At 42.6% G+C, this 18,425-nt stretch overlaps 1 protein-coding gene across 1 annotated transcript; it reads left to right on the forward strand.

Moving 5' to 3' along the window:
- The first annotated feature begins 7,141 nt into the window (after positions 1–7,141).
- Positions 7,142–16,912, forward strand: SAXO1 (stabilizer of axonemal microtubules 1). Its single transcript, XM_056325389.1, is given in 4 exon segments — positions 7,142–7,314; positions 11,103–11,305; positions 15,942–16,317; positions 16,319–16,912. Coding segments are annotated over 4 exon segments (1,257 nt in total). The 5' UTR covers positions 7,142–7,192; the 3' UTR covers positions 16,875–16,912.
- The last annotated feature ends 1,513 nt before the right edge of the window (positions 16,913–18,425 follow it).

Genomic DNA, 18,425 nt, shown 5'->3' on the forward strand with positions numbered 1-18,425 from the left:
GTATCTAAATCCACAAGTTTTTCTGAATCTTTCCCATCATCTCCCAACAATGTAGTTGTTTCTGTGAAGTTTGTTCCTGTATAGTGTGAATGTGCAAGCAGAAAACATAACATCTAATGATGCCTGTCATCCATGCAATCAGCTTTTGATAGTCATCAGTCTAGAAGAGATGTTGCCTTCATTTGGTGCCTCCCTATGGAGTGATCATTCTTTTAAAGGTGCTTTCCAGTCTGTAATAGCACTGCAAGCCTTTAATACGGTTGAGCAGTTCAGCACTAGAGCAGGTAAGTTGTCACTGTGTTATCTCTGACCTCTTTATCCCAATCAGGGTTTACTGACCTCATTTGTATCCTAAGCACAGGCAGAACTTGTTGGCATCCATCTGCAGTAAGATTATTGACATTAAACATTCATAGTCATCAGAGAATTGTTGAATGGTTTGGGTTGGAAGGGACCTTTAAACATCATCGAGTTCCAACCCCCCTGCCACGGGCAGGGACACATTCCACTAGACCAGGTTGCTCAAAGCCCCATCCAACCTGGCATTGAATATTGCAGGGATGGGGCAGCCACAGCTTCTCTGGGCAGCCTGTTCCAGTGTCTCACCACCCTCACAGTAAAGAATTTCTTCCTCATATCTAATGTAAATCTACCCTTGTTCAGTTTAAAGCCATTACCCCATGTCCTGTCACTACATGCCCTTGTGAGAGGTCCCTCTCCAGCTTTCTTGTAGCCCCTCTTTAGGTGCTGGAAGGCCGCTATAAGGTCTCCCTGGAGCCTTCTCTTCTCCAGGCTGAACAACCCCAACTCTCTCAGCCTGTCTTCACAGGAGAGGTGCTCCAGCCCTCTGGTCATCTTTGTGACCCTCCTCTGGACTCGCTCCAACAGGTCCACATGCTTCTTATGCTGGGGACCCCAGAGCTGAAGGCAGCACTCCAGGTGGGGTCTGATCAGAGCAGAGTAGAGGGGGAGAGTTCCCTCCGCCTGCGGGCCACACTTCTTTTGATGCAGCCCAGGATACGGTTGTCTTTCAGGGCTGCAAGCGCACGTGGCCCACTCATACTGAGTGTCGCATCCACCAACGCCCCCAAGCCCTTCCCCGCAGGGCCGCTCTCAATCCACTCAGTGCCCAGCCGGTATTTGTGCTTGGGATTGCTCCAACCCAGGTGCAGGGCCTTGGCCTTGGCCTTGCTGAACTTCATGAGGTTTGCCCAGGCCCACCGCTCCAGCCTGTCAGGGTCCCTCTGGATGGCATCCCTTCTCTCCAGTGTGTCAACCTCACCACACAGCTTGGTGTCATCAGCAAACTTGCTGAGGGTGCAATCAATGCCACTACCCATGTCTCTGACAGACATGTTAAATAATCCTCATCCTGATACCAACCCCTGAGGAGCACCACCCATCACTGGTGTCCACTTGGACACTGAGCTGTTGACCACAACTCTTTGAGTGTGACCATCCAGACAATTCCTTATCCACCAAGTGGTCCCTCCATCAAATCCGTGTCTCTGCAGTTTAGAGAGAAGGATGTCGTGCAGGACAGTGTCCAGTGCTTTTCAAAAGTCCAGATAGATGATGTCAGATTCTCTTTCTTCATCCACCAATACTGTAACTGCGTCATAGAAGGTCACCTAATTTGTCAGGCACAATTTTCCCTTAGTGAAGCTGTGTTGGATGTCACTAACCACCTCATTTTCATGTGCCTTAGCACAGTTTCCAGGAGGTTCTGCACCATGACTTCCTCTGGGACACCTGAAACTGAACTTTGGCATCAATTTCTCCACTGTTTGCTGCATTTAGCTGGGATGACTGAACTCTGACAACATAAAAGAGTTATTCAATATGTATGATATTCTGGTTTTGTGCAGTTGTTGTTTGGACTAATAGTAGTCAGGATCTTTAAGACTTCCCTTCTACTTGCTATACTTCCTGTTTTAAATCAATATTAATCTTTACTTACATCATTTCAAAGAGGACACATGTGAAAGAAGTATGAAGATAGTATTTATTTCTGCACATTATGTCTTGTGAACCTTTAGGTACTGAAGTACAGATAAGACAACAAAGCCTCTGAGCTGTAGTGGTAGTATCTAAAATCATATTGACGACAATGTGAAGTAATGATACAATTCTTGTTCACTGAGGGTTATTTGAGATGAGATTAATGGGAAGATTATATTAAAGATTTTCTGTTCTTGGTTGCACATGTTGAAAGCAAGGCAAAAAATGTGCATAAAGGCGAGAGTGGCCATGAGGAGTGTAGGGAGCTTAATACATAGCCTTGCTCAGAGTTCACTATGTCACTAAACTGCATGAAAATAATTACTTTTTGCAGCTTTGAGAGGGACACAACCACAAAGACATGTAATAGCAAATGCCACCATTTTGTCCTCTTCCAGGGTACTGTCCTCCTTCCAGCTGCCCTGGATTGCCAGTGCTGGCATTCTGGTGGGGGTGAATTTGCAAGACTGACCAATCATCTTATTTCACTCTTTTGGCACTGATGAGCGCTATACATCTACTTATACATATGTATATGTACATATATATATACACATATACATCTATGTTTCTCTTTTGTTAAACTTTTGCCTGAAATCACAGTGAAGACTGTGTGCATGCAAATGTGTGAAACCTCTTTTTCCACTCTCACTTTTATTCATTTTGAGATGATTACTGATCCATCTATTCTAACATTTGGTGAGTGTGTGTGTTGGGTGAAGATTGGCATCCAGAGTTCAGTGTTCTGATATGACACAAAGAAAAAGTCTTCTGAGCTGTGTGGTAATTGCAGTTAACCTTCCAAGGGTTTCAGATTAATATTTTTTGTCCTGTTTTGAACACAAGGACTTCAAACTTCTCTCAAGGGATCTCTTACTCTTTTTGTCCATTTACTTTCAATTTTTTTTCCCAAAACCATTCACTATCTAAAAGCAGAATGTTTTACTTTCCATATGACCCTGTCACAATTTGGCTTTATTTTCCTGATATTTTTACCATATTCAACATTTATATGTGACATACTTCGATACTTTGCACATGGATGCTCTTCTTCCCTTCACAAACATCTAATCTGTCATCCTTCCTTTTGTAACCCAGTCAGGTAGCTGCGTGTCTGATGGGCATCTCCATTGCTTGGAAAAGATTTGCATAAATAAAGGCTCACTTTCAGTGATTTTCTTTGCAGCCTGATTGTGGGCAATCAGTTCCTGCTATTAGACTCTGCCCCAGTTCTTTGGCACATTTTTACATCCTGTCTTTCTTTGGACAGCATCATCATTCCATCTGGACCAGAGATTTCTATAATATATTGACTTGATCTGACCACTCATGGAAATTAGAGATGGTACAAGAGGTGGGTTATGTGGTCAAGGAGATACTGCTTTTCCCTGTGAGGGCTGGCCTAAAGACCAGTGTTATTTACAAAAGAAAACTAAAGTCTCCTGAATGACAGTTCAGCTCTGATATTTTTTCTCTCAAGCAGTAATTCCGTGGCATCCATGACCTCTACGGACAGTAATTACCAGTAGTAAGCCACATAGCTGGGATAAATTAGGATTTTAATACCACTTAATACCATTACTATTCCACCTGCATTTTAAGCCCACTCTCATAATCTTTTACTATATATCATAGACATTTAAAATATCAGGTAAGTCTGAGAGGCTTATCTTGAGAAATTCATACATTTTACAGGATTCTTCCTCTTTCTTCTCTGGAGAAGGCTGTATTTTATCTTTAGTTGGCAGAGAGCCAACTGGCAGTTTAATTGGCAGCCAGTGCTGGTCAGAGAGACCATGGTGAATGCAGAAATTGAATTCAGACCTCCTGAATTCTGGTCCTGAGCCATGGCTCCAGGTTGTCCTGCCTGGTTTAAGCAAGTATTTAATGTAAGCTGAGAAACTGTTCACATGTTTCATCTCTGCCTCTTTTTAGATGAACCCAACTCTTATGAAGGCAGGAGATTGGCTATTCTTCTGTAATTTTTAGTGCAACCCTCCCCCCCTTCTTATATTTTATTACTAACATTGGCCAGACTTACTTGATAGACCTCAATCAACTAAAGCGTAATTTGCACAAGTGAAAATCAGAGTAGAATTAGACAAAAACTACCAATATCTAAGCAGGCAATCATAACAAACATCAAAATTTAGTTCTCATCAATTTTTAGAAAATAAGGTACAGTGTGACAACTGTGGTATCAAAATGTTTATAGAGTATTTTTAACTGTTTAGCTCTGACATTGATATGCTGATTTGCTCCAGTCACATAGCAGTGACTTCAGTACTGAAGAATCATGTAGTTGTTTTATAAATATTTATCATGCTAGGAGTAACAAAGTGTAGCAAACCTCAAAACCTAGCATTGTTCCACTCTTCGTTGTTAAGAGTCTTGCTCTGTTATTTATGGTAGTCTCCAGTAAAAAATATTTTCAGGAATATCTTTCTGGATGCAGAAGCAAAGCTTTTATAGTATCATATATTGGTGCTGAATTATCACTGCTGATAATTTTCTGCTCATAGTCTGTAATACAGAGTATTGTCTGTAATACAGTGCATGTTACTGTAAAAAGATCACAATTTAGTGCAAAATATTAGAGACAAAACATTCAGGTATACTACTCTGCCCCATCAGGAAGGATTTCTTTGCTGGAAAGAGCTAACCCTGAAATATCTCATTCTGTTGTTGTGTGCTCTGAAGTTCAACAAAGAGAACAAAGTTGTACACATGAAGAGTAGGTGAATACTTGAGGTGTAAAGCCGCCTGCATTGCCAGATCACACTGAAGGCTAACTTCATCCTAGGGCAAAAAGCTTGGCAGCCTGGGGCTGCCGCTGTCTCTGCAGGAGATCCTGGCCTTTTTCCCATCCTGTGCTGCTGAGATCCCCCAGCATTCATGCTGTCAGCAATGTCTGCAAGGGGAAAAAGGTATGTTCCACAACGTGGTGTTCCCTGTGGGCTCCTGTGGGGTCTGTGGAGGGATACCTGCATTGCACACCCTTTCCCTCCTGATCCACAGAACCCCTCACCTTCCCCAGCACCAACAGTGCTGCTGGGCAGATGCAAGATTCTGTCTTGCAAGTGTCTGTCAGGATGTGGGATAATGTGTCTGCGGTGGAGAGCCTGTCTGGTATGGGCAGGGAGCTCCACAAAGCCTCTTGGGAAACCCAGTGCGGCACGCGAGTGTCTCCAAATGCTGTGCCTGCGGCTGAGCTGTAGTGGGATACTAACCGATGGTATTAGCAGAGTGTCATTAATTTTCTCCTGATCAGGCATTCCTTATCTGCAAAATGCTACTGTTGGCCAGTGTATGTTGTACTGTGTGCAGGGCCACGATGGACTAAGCAGTATCACTATTTCCCCTGCTCCAGTCTGAGTGCGGTTTTAACACAAAAAGCTAACATAAGGGCCTCGTCAGCACGCTCCAAAGCAAAACCGAAGGCTAGCTTGCTGCCTTATAGACTTCAGTAGGGCAGAAGGGACAAAAGTGTACTTAGGGGTGATATGAAGCCAGCACATTTGAAGCAGAAAGAATAGGCAGATCTTTTTCCCTTGGAGGATAACGAATTATTCCCAGGAATGCTGGAAGACCACAAGGGTGGCCAGAAGTGTCAGTGCAGCCTGTTTGGAAGGTTTTTGTCACAATCCATTCCAGCAAGGTCACATGGACCAGCAAGAGTGAGCATATTCATCTTTTTTTTTATTTTCCTGTTTGCACCTCCTCACCTATGTGAAACCTATGTGATTTTTATAATATTCCTAAGAGAGTGGGGCTTTTTTTTTTTTTTTTTTTTTTTTTTAGATTTCCACATTGAAATCTTTTTTCTCCTAGTACTTTAACTGACAGGGATAGTCTGCCTTACTCCCTGTAAGGATTCCCTTTGGGTCCAAACTCAAAACTTCTCTAAGGCAAAAACGAACCTACTAGGATTCCTTCTGATTTATGATTTCACAGAAGGCTTTATAATGCAAGTGAGAAACTGGCTTGTCAGAAAGATGATGAATTTTATTTGAGCTCTCTGGGTCCTTCTTCCCGTCTTGTGCTAGTTTGGAAAAGGGTTCAGTATGTGAAGATGTGCCCTTGAATGTAGACCAGACATTATCTGTATAAATTTAGGTAATTGGACAGCTACTGATCCTAGATTGCTCAACATTTAATTTAACAGGGACTTTGTAAGTTATAGAAGCCCTTTCAAATGACTAATTCATATATGGACTAGACACAGCACTGGAAAACATACATCCACTAGGGAACACTGACTTTGGCAGGAATGACGCATAAGACATAAAACCAGAGGCCTTCTCCTCTCAGTAATTCCTGTAGGCTGGTTCCTGAAGTCCTTAATCAACAGCCTTTGCATTGACTCTAGCAGGTTTGGCTCAAAACAGAAAGGGACATAAACTGTTATGTCTCTGGGAAGAAGTCTGAGTGTGGGATCCCAGACCTCTTTCTGGTTTATGGGTGAGCCTTGCCCACCCTGATCTGGTCTCGTCCCAATGTGGAAAGAAGCAGGTCACCAATGATGGGTGATCCATGGTGGAATTTTAGAGTCAGGAGGGAGCTTCATCAGAAAATCAGTTTGTTCTCACTGTCCTCATTTTGGTGCACGTTGTGGAGAGGTCTTGCAGTACCCAGACTGAGCTGCTTTCAGAAAGAAAGATGGGCAGAGCAGTGCTGCCCAAGAGTGAGTGAATAGAGACTCCTCAGCTGTTACCCTTTTGCTCATTTGTCTACACTAGTGAGCTCAATATGTGGGTAAAGTATGGTAATAAATTTATGACAAATGGAACAAAAGGGACATTAAATAGAGCTTCTAGTCTACCAGACTAGGACACATGGCTGTATCTCAGATTAACTTGTGTTTTTCTTCATCTAGATGAACTTGCTTTTCTTAGGGTGTTTTTGTTGGCTTCATGGAATTTTTTGACTGCAGGCTACAGTAGCAGACTGAAAGAACCCTTTCTTTATGCAGGTTATGCTTTTCCACTTTAAATAACCAAGGCTGTAGCAGCTATCGCAATGCTTGTTTATCCACTGTTTTGTAGTTGCAGTCTGCAGTGGCCTTTCACAATGAGGTGTTATTAATCAGCTACCTGTGCGTCACAACTCCTGTGCTGGTCTTTTCCTTTGCAGATGTCACCGTTGTTCACACCTGCCCACCAGGCTGTATGAAAAGAGTGAGAAGCCATGCATGCTGTCGGAGTACACGGAGCAATACCCACTTTATCCCATCACTGTTCCCAGAGGCTCATTAAAACCGAAGGAAGCATCCAAGATGGCACAGATACCCATGGAAGGCATCTCGACTACAAAGTATGAAAAGTAGTGAAAGAGAGTGAGAACTGTGACTTAGATAATGTGTGTGTGAGAGATGGGTAACGGAGAAAAAAATGATTTGTTTTCACAAGGGGAGCCTGAAAAGAGCAATGTTACGGTTGTACAAACTCTCATGAGGGCTCTGTGAAGGAGGAGTGAAGGTCTGTGTGAGGCCAGTTGTAGTGGAGACAAGCAGCTATTTTTCTTGCACTTCCTGGAGGCTGAGATGTGATCTGGTCAGAGAATACATGGGCCACAGAAGCACTGTTGTGGTCTTGACTTTTGCTCACTCTTTGTTTTGGGAAGCAGAAATGTGATCTGGGAAAGTATGGATGATACTGGAGGAATATTTTTCTTCTGTTCTGGGTTTTGTGTGGCACTTTGCACACTGTAACATAAGTGACTAGTTTCCAAGGAGTTGTGAATATGGTAGAGTTTGATGACTGAAAGGGGGTGTTAGTATTTTCCTCAGGGTAGTCACGGTGGATTGCTGGGCTATTTCTGCTTCTCATCCATGTTGTTACTCAATGTTGGTGTTTGGCAGAAGTCCTCACACTTGCACTGTGCCCATTTCCCTGTTGGAAGTAGTTTCTGAGACTTCCCTGCTGCTGGTAGAGTGATGTGCCAAGTGCTTGTCCACAGAAGAAACTTGTAAGAAGTAGGAATCTTATCCTTTGTTATGAATCTGGGGACTTTGCTTTCCTCAAACAGCAGCTGCTGCCTCAAACAGCAGCTGCTGCCTGATCTTGATGTTCACTATCTTTGTGACATCAAAGGACACTAAGGGCTAATGGCTTTAAACTGAAATAGGATGGATTTACATTAGATATAAGGAAGAAATTCTTTACTGTGAGGGTGGCAAGATAGTGGAAGAGGTTGCCCAGAGAAGCTGTGGATGCCCTATCCCTGGAAGTGTTCAAGGTCAGGTTGGATGGGGCTTGAGCAACCTGATCTCATGGAAGGTGTCCCTGCCTGTGACGGGGGGATTGGAACTAGGTGATCTTTAAGGTCCCTTCCGACCCAATCCATTCTATTGTCCTATGATTCTATGAATTAGAGACCTATGAGATGCCAATGGCTCTTAATAAAGTCTTAACACTTAACACCACCCATTTGCCCTCCCATCCAAGCCATGAGCAGCCATTTCTCCAGGACAATGCTGTGGGAAATGGTGTCAAAGGATTTATTGAAATCTAGGTAGTCAGCATCCACCACCTTTCTGTCATCCACTAAGCTGGGCATCTTGTCATAAGATGGAGATCAGGTTCATCAATCAGTACCCGACTTTCATAAACCCATGCTGTCTGGGCCTGATCCCCTGGTTGCTCTGTACATGCCATGTGATGGCACTTGGGGTGATCTGCTCCATAACCTTCCCCGGCACCAGTGCCAGGCTGACAGGCCTGTAGCTCCCCAGATCCTCCTTCCCACTTTTCTTGTAGATGGGCATCACATTTGACAGCCTCCAGTCAACTGGGACCTCCCAGTTAGCCGGGACTGCTGATAAGTGATTGAAAGTGGCTCAGTGAGCACTTCTGCCAGCTCCCTCAGTACTCATCCTGACATGGAAGAAGCTCTACCACCTCCTTCCTCTACCTATGCCTTTTAAAAAGTTGTCAGTTTAAATCACAAATGTAGCTGATGAAGTCTGAAATGCCCAACTTACATTTGAGATACCTCTGTCCGCATGTGAGTTTTCAGCAATGACTGAAAGAATCAGGGAGTTTCAAAGCGCAGACTTCACTTGTATATGTGCCTTCCATCTCCAGCATGAGACAAAGCAGCTAGATATCTTTGTGTCTGCCTATAACTAAATCCTGGGCTCAGTGGTGTACTCTTAAGGCAGTTGAGGAGGGGCAACCACTGTGCGGGGTCTGTCAAGGAGTCCTTAGAAACTTGCCATTCAATCAGCAAAACTATACTGGCTCAGAAAAGGCTAGCAATTCCCACAGTAACTGTTACTCCTGGAGTTTAGTACAATTTCTGAAAAGCAGTCTGCTAAGAAAGTGCAGAAACTCCCTATATTTCTTCAGAGCATGTACTCTACCAAATATATAAAACTTGTCTACCCTTCTGAGAGGAGAAAACACAGAGCCTGAACAGTTAGCCATTGGATTGCAGGTCTTGCTGTCCTCTAGGCAACACTGGTAAGAAAATACACCCAGTGTCAAAGTACCATGGCCTAATGGAAAAGTGCCACCGCCTATTGGAGGGCTGCTAAAAGCTCTGGTTGTATGTGGCTAAACTCAGAATGAACTGATGAAGAGAATGAGAGTAACTGCAGGGACTGTGAGGCCAGTGGGCACTGAGTTGTCAGCAGTCCTCTCTAATAGCACTTTGTTGAGTGTTAGGTGTCACACTGGAACAGCAAACTCCCTTGATAAAGTCTGGGACTTGCAGGCATACCATCTTTCATGGCATCTTGGATGCAGGTTGGCACTCCCTTATCAGCACATCAGTGTCTACTATCTCCACTGCAGATTCTGTTGTATTGCAGTAGTCAGAGTGGGAAAAGGTACTCCCACTGACAGAAAACCCTTGATCATACTGGTGAAGAATTGCCGGCCTGTGATCTGTTACTTGCCTCCTGTACAGGCTCAGCTGTTTCAAATGTAGGATTGTGTGGTGTGCTGTGGGTAGCTCAGGAAAGACCCTCTCTGTTGCTGTGCCCTCGCTGCTACTGAGGGTGCTGCATGCCTGTTGTATTCCTGCATGTCTTTTTCTTGAAAGAACTGTTGGTTTTAAATTGCTGACAAAAATATGCCAAGGGGCTACAACATTTGTGGACACCTCTTGATGCTCTTGGATTTTTTTTAACTTCTGCGTTTCTGTTTTTAACCCTATATCTAATGCTTTGCAATGTCAGTTCTCTTTTCCTGGTCCACACAGACTTTTGACTACCTTGTTATTTGCTAAAATATGTAATTAATACAGTATATTCAGCGGCTCAGGCTCTTGCCCACCTAGCACCACTCCAGATGTAAAGCACAATATTATTAGAATAGCTCCTGCACTGACCATTTGTCCTGGCCAGCTGCCAATGGTGTAAACAGATCTGCACACCTGTGGGAAAGTACTCTGACATTACAGGCTGAATTCGCTGGTGCCAGGCGCAGACTCTCTGCCCTGTATCAAAGGATGCGGGCAGTGAAATAGGTTCAGGTTAGTGAATGTTGGATGGCAATGTTATTTTCTTCTCCGTCTTGTTTCTGTAATGTTTTCTTGGAGTAAGTAACAGTATATAATGCTCCAGTATCTTAAAATAGCTTTTTTACAGTGGTACCTGAGAAAAAGCTGACTGACTGACCATGCTGATAAAGCTGTTCTGTTGTTATCTCCTGATCCTGGCTGAATTGCTCTGCAGTGTACTGTCTGGGAAGGCTATTGTTGCCTCTCTCAGGTTTCCCATGTGTACAAGACACCCTGCTGTAATTATTTGGCTTTAGAAAGGAGTTAGGTCTTCTGATGTAAGTCCGATGTAAAACAGAGATAGCTTTGTGTAAGGCCATTAACCTCACTGGGTGAAAAGAAGGGGGAATCTCGCCTGCCTGAGGCTGTCCAGAGCTGCCTCTGCCTGAGGCTGTCCAGAGCTGCCTCAGTGCCTTTTTCAGAGTCCAGGTTTCCAAATGTGGAAGGCTTGTGTGTTTCATTAACTGCTTGTATTCTATCCAGGCTTCCTTAGGCTGTGGAGATAAGGGGAAGTATTAATTTCTTTGTGTGTCCAGAAAAAGGAACATAATTTTTTCCTTAAGACAAAAGACATAATTAAATTATTCTATTCACAGGAAGGATTACATAGCTCATGAAGTGTTGCCACAGAAACTTAAACCAGCTGAAAAGTATCTCAAGAGTGATGAGCGTATGGATTTAACCACCACTTATAAACAAGATTATAACTTCTACATTCTCTCTCGAGTACCTCCATGCCTCTCCCATGTGATAAGACACAGCCTCAGCTCCAAGATGGAAACAAGAACCAGTTACAAAGGTATGTGCCCTTGCAGCTCCTCTCAGAACTTTACCAGTAGCTTCAGTTTTTGAAGGAGACAGATCAAAACAGTGCAGTTGTTATTTCTTCTGTCTGCATATGTCAACAAGTTGTGTGGGAACACATAGACACAAATAGTTGGGAATACAGCTCTGATTAATGGTAGCATTGGAATCTCTCTGAGTTCAGCTGCTTTGCATATCTGACAGGCCTACAGGCAGTCTAGGTAGAAGCAGGGCCATGTGAACCCCTGCAAGTGGGTCCAGCATCATCATCTTCAGGATACACTGAACATACTCTTGGTATACTTGCAGGGCTGGTCCGTACATTCAGTGGATCAGACACATCCAACATATGTAGAATTTTCTGGGTCTGAGCAGGTCATGAAGCATGGGACCCTTTTTTTGTGTGTGCTGCAGAGTTAATATGTGGGTGTGCAAGAGATGTGTATGGCAATTACAGACACACAGAAGCTCCACACAAATGTCCAAAGCACTCAAGCTCTACTCCTGATAAAACAGATCTCTGTGTGCATCTAACTCTGCCCTTGTTCCTCAGCAGCAGTAACAGTGTAGGTGGTTTGTCTTTCTGGGGGTGATATGGAGAAATAGTGTGAAATGGGGATAATGGACATGGATTGTGATTGTATGTGTCTGCTTAAGGAATGTGGGTATGGTGACTAGTCATGGGTGCGGTGACAACTACAGTTTTGAGGAGACGCCTGCCCCTCCTCCTCTAACAAAGGGGAGACGCCTGCCCCTCTTTCTCTAACAAAGGGGCTATTTAAAAGAGAATGAGAAAAAGATAAGAGACATTCAAATGCTATCTAGAGGGAGGGAGTGCTAAGTCTCCTTGCTGGAGAAGATTGGATGGTCACAAGGACATGAATCACCTACAAACCTGCAAGACCACCACATTCCAGGAAACGGACTGATAAGCTAATTAACATACGAAGCGGGGTTTAGGTAACGAATATGTATAGGCGTTAGTTGAATATTCATTTGTTCATTGTATAAATGTGAGATGGTTCGTCACTTCGGGTATGCACGCTTGTGGAGGAGCGATCCCCCGTGCATCTGCGCGCAATAAACATACCTACTTTATAACTTTCGAGTTATAGAGTCTAATTCCGCACGTCAGGGGCTTCCTTCCTTCCTCTCCTCCACCTTCTCTCTACCTCTCTTCTGCATGCACTGGGAGAAAACTTCCATTTACACAGTTACAGCAACTGCGCTAGTTTTGGTAGTAAGTCATAAGTAGGAAATCAGAGGACTTTGCCTCCCCTCTGCATGCCTTCCAGCTAACACTGCTAAGCAGATAGCTAGCATTTGTGTATTTCTTAAAATAATTTCATTTCATTTCATTATGCTGTACAAATATAAAAGCTTATGATTGGAGCTGGCATGTCATGCATGTCTGTACATTGTCCAGTGTACAGAAACAATTTTTATTCTTGGAACTCAAAATGATAAAGGAAGTAAGGAAATAAAAGGTATGTGAATGCAGTGTTAAGATTACCCAGCTGAAATGACTGAAAGTCAGACTCTAGTGCAGCTGCAGGTTTGGAACAGCATAAACTAGAATTTTTACATTAAGCACACAGGAAATACTGTCCATTTAAAATGACTTGACTTGTGAATACTATGACCTGCAGGTGCAAAATACCCACGTTTACATGATTTTGAACACTTTGTTTTGCATAGACATTGTGACCAGATGGTATTCATTGGAATAGCTTCAGCGAAGCCAGTAAAAAAAGGCTGCTTTGCACAAGTGGAGGATCCTTCTGTGTTTAGATATCCTTAACTTCTCTGTGTCTGAACCAGATGTATATCTTTGTCTTTTTATCAGTGTTTAGGTCAGCACCTTAACTGTTACTCCAGAACTCTAATAAAACGTATCACAGCAACGTTTGATTATAATTTGCAGTATTTTTCAAAGCACTGCAAATGGAAATCTTTGCCCAAACCCCTTCAAAAATGAAGTTGCATACTGAATGAATTCCCCTTTAAAGGCCCAGGTTCACAAAAAAATAAACTTTTCATTGTGCTGTTTTCCAAGCATTGTTAGGTTTTACTGATCACTACTCAAATATGTAATTTTGAAACATGCTATTCAACTAATTATCATAATTCAAATATTTAACCAGCATATAAGACAGTGAGACACTGGCATTTTGTTACTTTTCTACTGTATTCTCCTTCCTGCTAAACACACCATATCCCAGACAACACTGTAGGTTTAAGATGATGCTATTGCATTTCACAATTAGTATCAGATGAATTTGAAACTTAAGCTTTCAAAATTCTTATCTCTTCCAAGCTACACATATTGCTGTTTCTATCTATTTGCAGGTATGCAATCTAATTTTAGATTTGTCTTGTTTGGTTATAGTGAGGTGTCCTTAACCCTCCAATAACATATGGTTCATATCCTCCATTCCCTCCTGTACCCCCTAATGTTTTCAAGATTGTGCTACGTGGGAAACTATTAATATCTATGGGAGAAGAATTAGAGTTACAATAAAATCATAACATATTTTGAAGGAATAGTAGCACTGCTGGGTTACATTAAGTAAAATAAATTCATAATGCCTATGAGGTCTCCAAATATGTAGAGCTTGTAAATTTTTAAAATTGAGGACAGATGGATTTGCTTGTCCTCTTCTGAATATTTTGCAAAAGCTTTTTTAACGTCCAAAATGCACAGACTATTTTCCAGCAAAGATGATGGGAGAATCTTGGTTGGCCTCTGAAATGTTAGATCTCTGAATGAGACTGCTTAGAGATGGTCTGAATCTCATTAGTTTCTCACTTTATAAGACTTTATTCCTGTAATGACGTGTGTCTGTATATGGCCGTGGTTCACCCTGGTGGACCATCTCTCCAGCAAAATGATGTAACCTAGGCATGGACACTAGGTCAGCGTCCCACCAGTGTGATGGTGCCTGGACATCTCCTATTCCCCCAGAGAAACAGGAGCACCTGGGACATTTAAAACCCTCTGTACTAGCAGGGCACACAGCCTGGGCTTCAGTGGCACCACTAGTGGCAAATGAGTCTATGCTGGCACACACAGGCAGGCCTGCATTCCCAGCTGGCTATGCTAATTAGTGGCACGAGGGCAGCTCTGTACTCAAGGGTCAGGGTGCTCACTGGGAGCAACATGGCACCTGTGGCTGCTGCTTCCCCTTGTGTGCCAGGGCAGAGAACTTGATTTGAACCAGAAAGACTTTAAACAGACAGCTAATAGGGGCAAAAAGTTATTTTTTGATCAACATCGCATTGTAACGAACATGTCCTTTGTGTAATTGTGTTTGTGCAGTGCAATAGTCACTGCCATTCAGAAGAAATAACTCTGTTTGGATTGGAAAGTTCAAATATATTGATACCTAATTGCATCATTTACTCTCTAGTACTTTGAAATCTAGACTTCCTTCCTGTGCAGAGTCAGCTGGAAGCTTATTTGCCTCATGACTCTCAATGTGGTTTGAAAGGAGGGAAAATGAAAAAAAAAAAAAAAAAAAAGAAAGACTTGGGTTAGCTCCAAGGCTATTTCAGCTTCTTACCAGTAACCATGATACTCTCTAGGGTAAGTTGCACAAGATTACTAGGAAGAGAAAATACATAGTCTTGCGGCTGCAGCACTGGTTCAGAGAGTTAGTCAGCTTTGCAATAGATTTCTAGTGTGACTCAGTGCAAATCTTTTTAAGTCTCAGTGCCTCATTTTTTTCCCTGCTATTCTGCTGAGGAAGGAAGATACGAATGTCTCTAAAATGCTGCCTAAAATGTTTTCTTGGTCATGAATTTAGATGACAAGGTTTCTGGAGTATGGACTGTCTCTGTGATACGATTCAATGCTTCAGATCAGTGTAGCTTTGGTCTGCAAAATCCAGCATGGTTTTTCTAATAAGGAAGAACTGGAGACAGAAGTACAAGCTTCTCCTTGCTTCCTGCTTGTAGTGACAGCAGAGTACCACAGAAAGCAAAGTCAAGAGCCAAGGAGATGCCACAGAATACAGCTTGCTGACACCAAGATGAGCAACAAAACCCTGAACTCAGCAAACAGTAGGCAGCATCACATCTGTGCAGCTGAGAATCAGGTCATCCCCAAATGAGAACGTACAAATAGGAAGGGTAGCTCTGCAAATTGGCTGTTAGAGTGGGATGGTAGGCATCTGGTTCTCTTTGCCCCAGGGATACTGTGGGAGACACCTGAACAGCCTTCTGCAGACATAGGCATACTCTGCCTGTGCTCTGAGCCAGCCACAACATAGCTGCAGGAAGGTAAATGAAGGGCGTCAAAGTCAGTGCCATGATACTCTACTTCCATGATTTCTGGTTGACTGAGCATGAGGACATTGCATTTCACCATCTGTGTAGGTATGGGAAGATACAGGACTATTTTCACTCAATTTTTTTTTTTTTGGTAGATGCTAAACATTTCCAGGGATTAGCATACTGGTATATAATGTGTTCTACAGGATCTCTTTTAATAGGATTTGTCAATCATTACAACATCAGCAAATATTTAGTACAGTAGAAAAATGTAATAATCAAAACAAAATATGGTAAATGCTTAAACTCACCAAAGAAATTCAGTTGAACACTTAGATAGGCTTCCTCTTACATTTCAGATGACTACGTGCTGTGGGATGAACCAAAGACAGAGCTGATCAGACCAAACAACAGGTTTCGCCCATCAGAAGAAAAATTTAACCACAGAACCACTGTCCAGGATGACTATCTCTACAGGGGGCCAGCTGCCACTCAAAGGGGCAAACCTCTGAATCTAGTCCAGAAAACCCAAGCTCCCTTTGAATATATAACCAGTTATAGAGTGAATTATGTGCAACATCCTCTGGAGAAACGTTATGTCCATAAAAATGAGAAATACAAGGCCAATGAGGTCCCGTTTGATGATCTCACTACCCACAAAGTTTCTTACAAGGGGCTGGCTGGTCAGCCAGCCAAGCTTGCAAAACCATACCAGCTGAAGCATCATGATCTTCCATTTTCAGGAAAAATACCGAGCTTGGCCACGGCCTCCCAAATTCAGCAAAAACCCTGATGTATATCTTCCTCCTCTGGAGAAAATGGACCTTCACACCACTACTCAGACACATTACAAGCACCCAAATGGTAGGCCAGCCAAGATGTGTCGATCTTTGGAGCAGTTTAAAAAAAGCACTGAGCCATTCAATAGCTCTTCGATAATGAAGGAAGACTATAAGCCTTGGCTGTGCAAGAAACAAGAACCTATCACTCACGCTCCAGAGCTGACTTTCCCAGCAAAACCAATGGATTGCTTGACTACCTTTCAGACCCACTATGTGCCTCATCTGCTTACGGCTGTGAAGAGCTATAAACCTGGCTGGTCAGGCCCAAAGCATCGTACTGTGCTAGATGCTAAAACGATCTACTCTACCAGCTACACACCAAAGGGCATTGTTAGATGCTTGGCCTCTTACAAAGACCCACCCGGTTACGTCTTTGAGGGAACTGATGCCGATGGTCACAAATTCTATCTCCCTGCTTCCAAGAGTGAATTCCTGCAAGGTGGACACTGAAGGAAAAAATAGTGGATGCAGTGTTCTTCAAGATATATTCAAAGAGCAGAGCCTCAATGACAAATGACAGTTTGATTTTTTTTGTAACCTTCTTTCAAACCAATCACTGATTTCATATTTGGAGAGCTCTTAAAATAAACTTAATTCCCAGGCATTGGCTTCTACTGGATCTTTTGCTCAAATGAAACACATAAAATCCAGGGAAAAGACACATTGGTGCTTGCTTCTCTGCATTTTGTTTCTTTTTCTCACCTAACTCTTGCTCTTTATTTGAGAGAGAAATCCCTCTGCTGAGACACTAAAACAGAGATCTTGTAGCAACACACAATATTTTTAGTGTAACGGGGATTCAGCTGTGTCTGTGATGGCAGAGGCAGGGCAGCCTCTTCAGATGAACTACATGCTGTGTAGTCACACTTAATAGTCATGGCTGGATAGCAAAGTCTGAGGTCTGGCTGTTTCCTGAGTATTTAGCTCAAGTGCTAGGTAGAGCTGCTGCATGCTGGAGGAAAGGCTTGTGTCTCACCATCAAAGTGGCTACTTTTGACGAGGAAGTGGAAGAGAATTTTCTGTACAAATGCATTTTAAAACTTTTGAAAAGCTTTGACACCTGTTGGGATAGAAGTCTTCCATATGTGCTTGCCAGCTGAAGCCAAATATATTCCATCTGAAAATATGAATGCTTAACCCTGAGGGTGGGAAGTCATTGGAACAATCACCCTAGAGACACAGTGGTTCTGCATCACTTGAAGTCCTTAAATCAGTCTGAGAAGCCTTTTCTAAACATATGCTCTAGTTCAACGAAAAATTATGTGCTTGCAGCAGGAACAGCTAGGCAAATCTCTACAAATTGCACTATACGAAAGGGCCAAACTATGTGGTCATTGATGGCTCCATACAGCCTTCAGAAATCCAGGAATCTGTAAAATATTCCCTCACCTGTAGTGCAGTGCTGACCTAGAGTATATTTGGCATTGTTTTCAGCTCCTGCTGTCTTACCAGCCTTTTTGAACCTTCATGTCTTTTAATGTTGAGCTTTGACAGTAAAATATATTTTCTTCTCTATCTTTTTTATTCATTTATATTTCTGATTTTCTTTATCAGCCTGTAATTCTGTCAATTCTGAAACAAGAATTTGTATGGAAAAAAAACCCAGCTGGGGCTTGTGGCTGCAGAAGAGATTGTTCTTTTATGCAGCAAACTGTCTGTCTGTTCTTTCAATGCCTTGATATAAGGCTGGCAGCAAATGCAGAGCCAGGAGAGTCTAGTGTGTAAATTATCTGTATTACAGGTTTGTGTATTTTTTTTATCCTGGGTGGAAATTAGTCTTATAAAAATGGATAGCAATATGCTACTTAGCATATTGCTGGATTTTGAATATTAACAACAGGAGGCTTGATTTTACAAACAGTGGACCAACTCACAGCAGCACCAAGCAGACATGACTGGTTTAATTCTAACACTTTGACAGCATGAGACACTTTTGGGTTTTTTTTTCCTGACTTGTACCTAAATGTAAAAAAACCACAACAACTTACTAAAACAAAAATG

This window comes from Falco biarmicus, chromosome Z (genome assembly GCF_023638135.1).
Source record: "Falco biarmicus isolate bFalBia1 chromosome Z, bFalBia1.pri, whole genome shotgun sequence".
NCBI classification, from domain to species: Eukaryota; Metazoa; Chordata; class Aves; order Falconiformes; family Falconidae; genus Falco; species Falco biarmicus.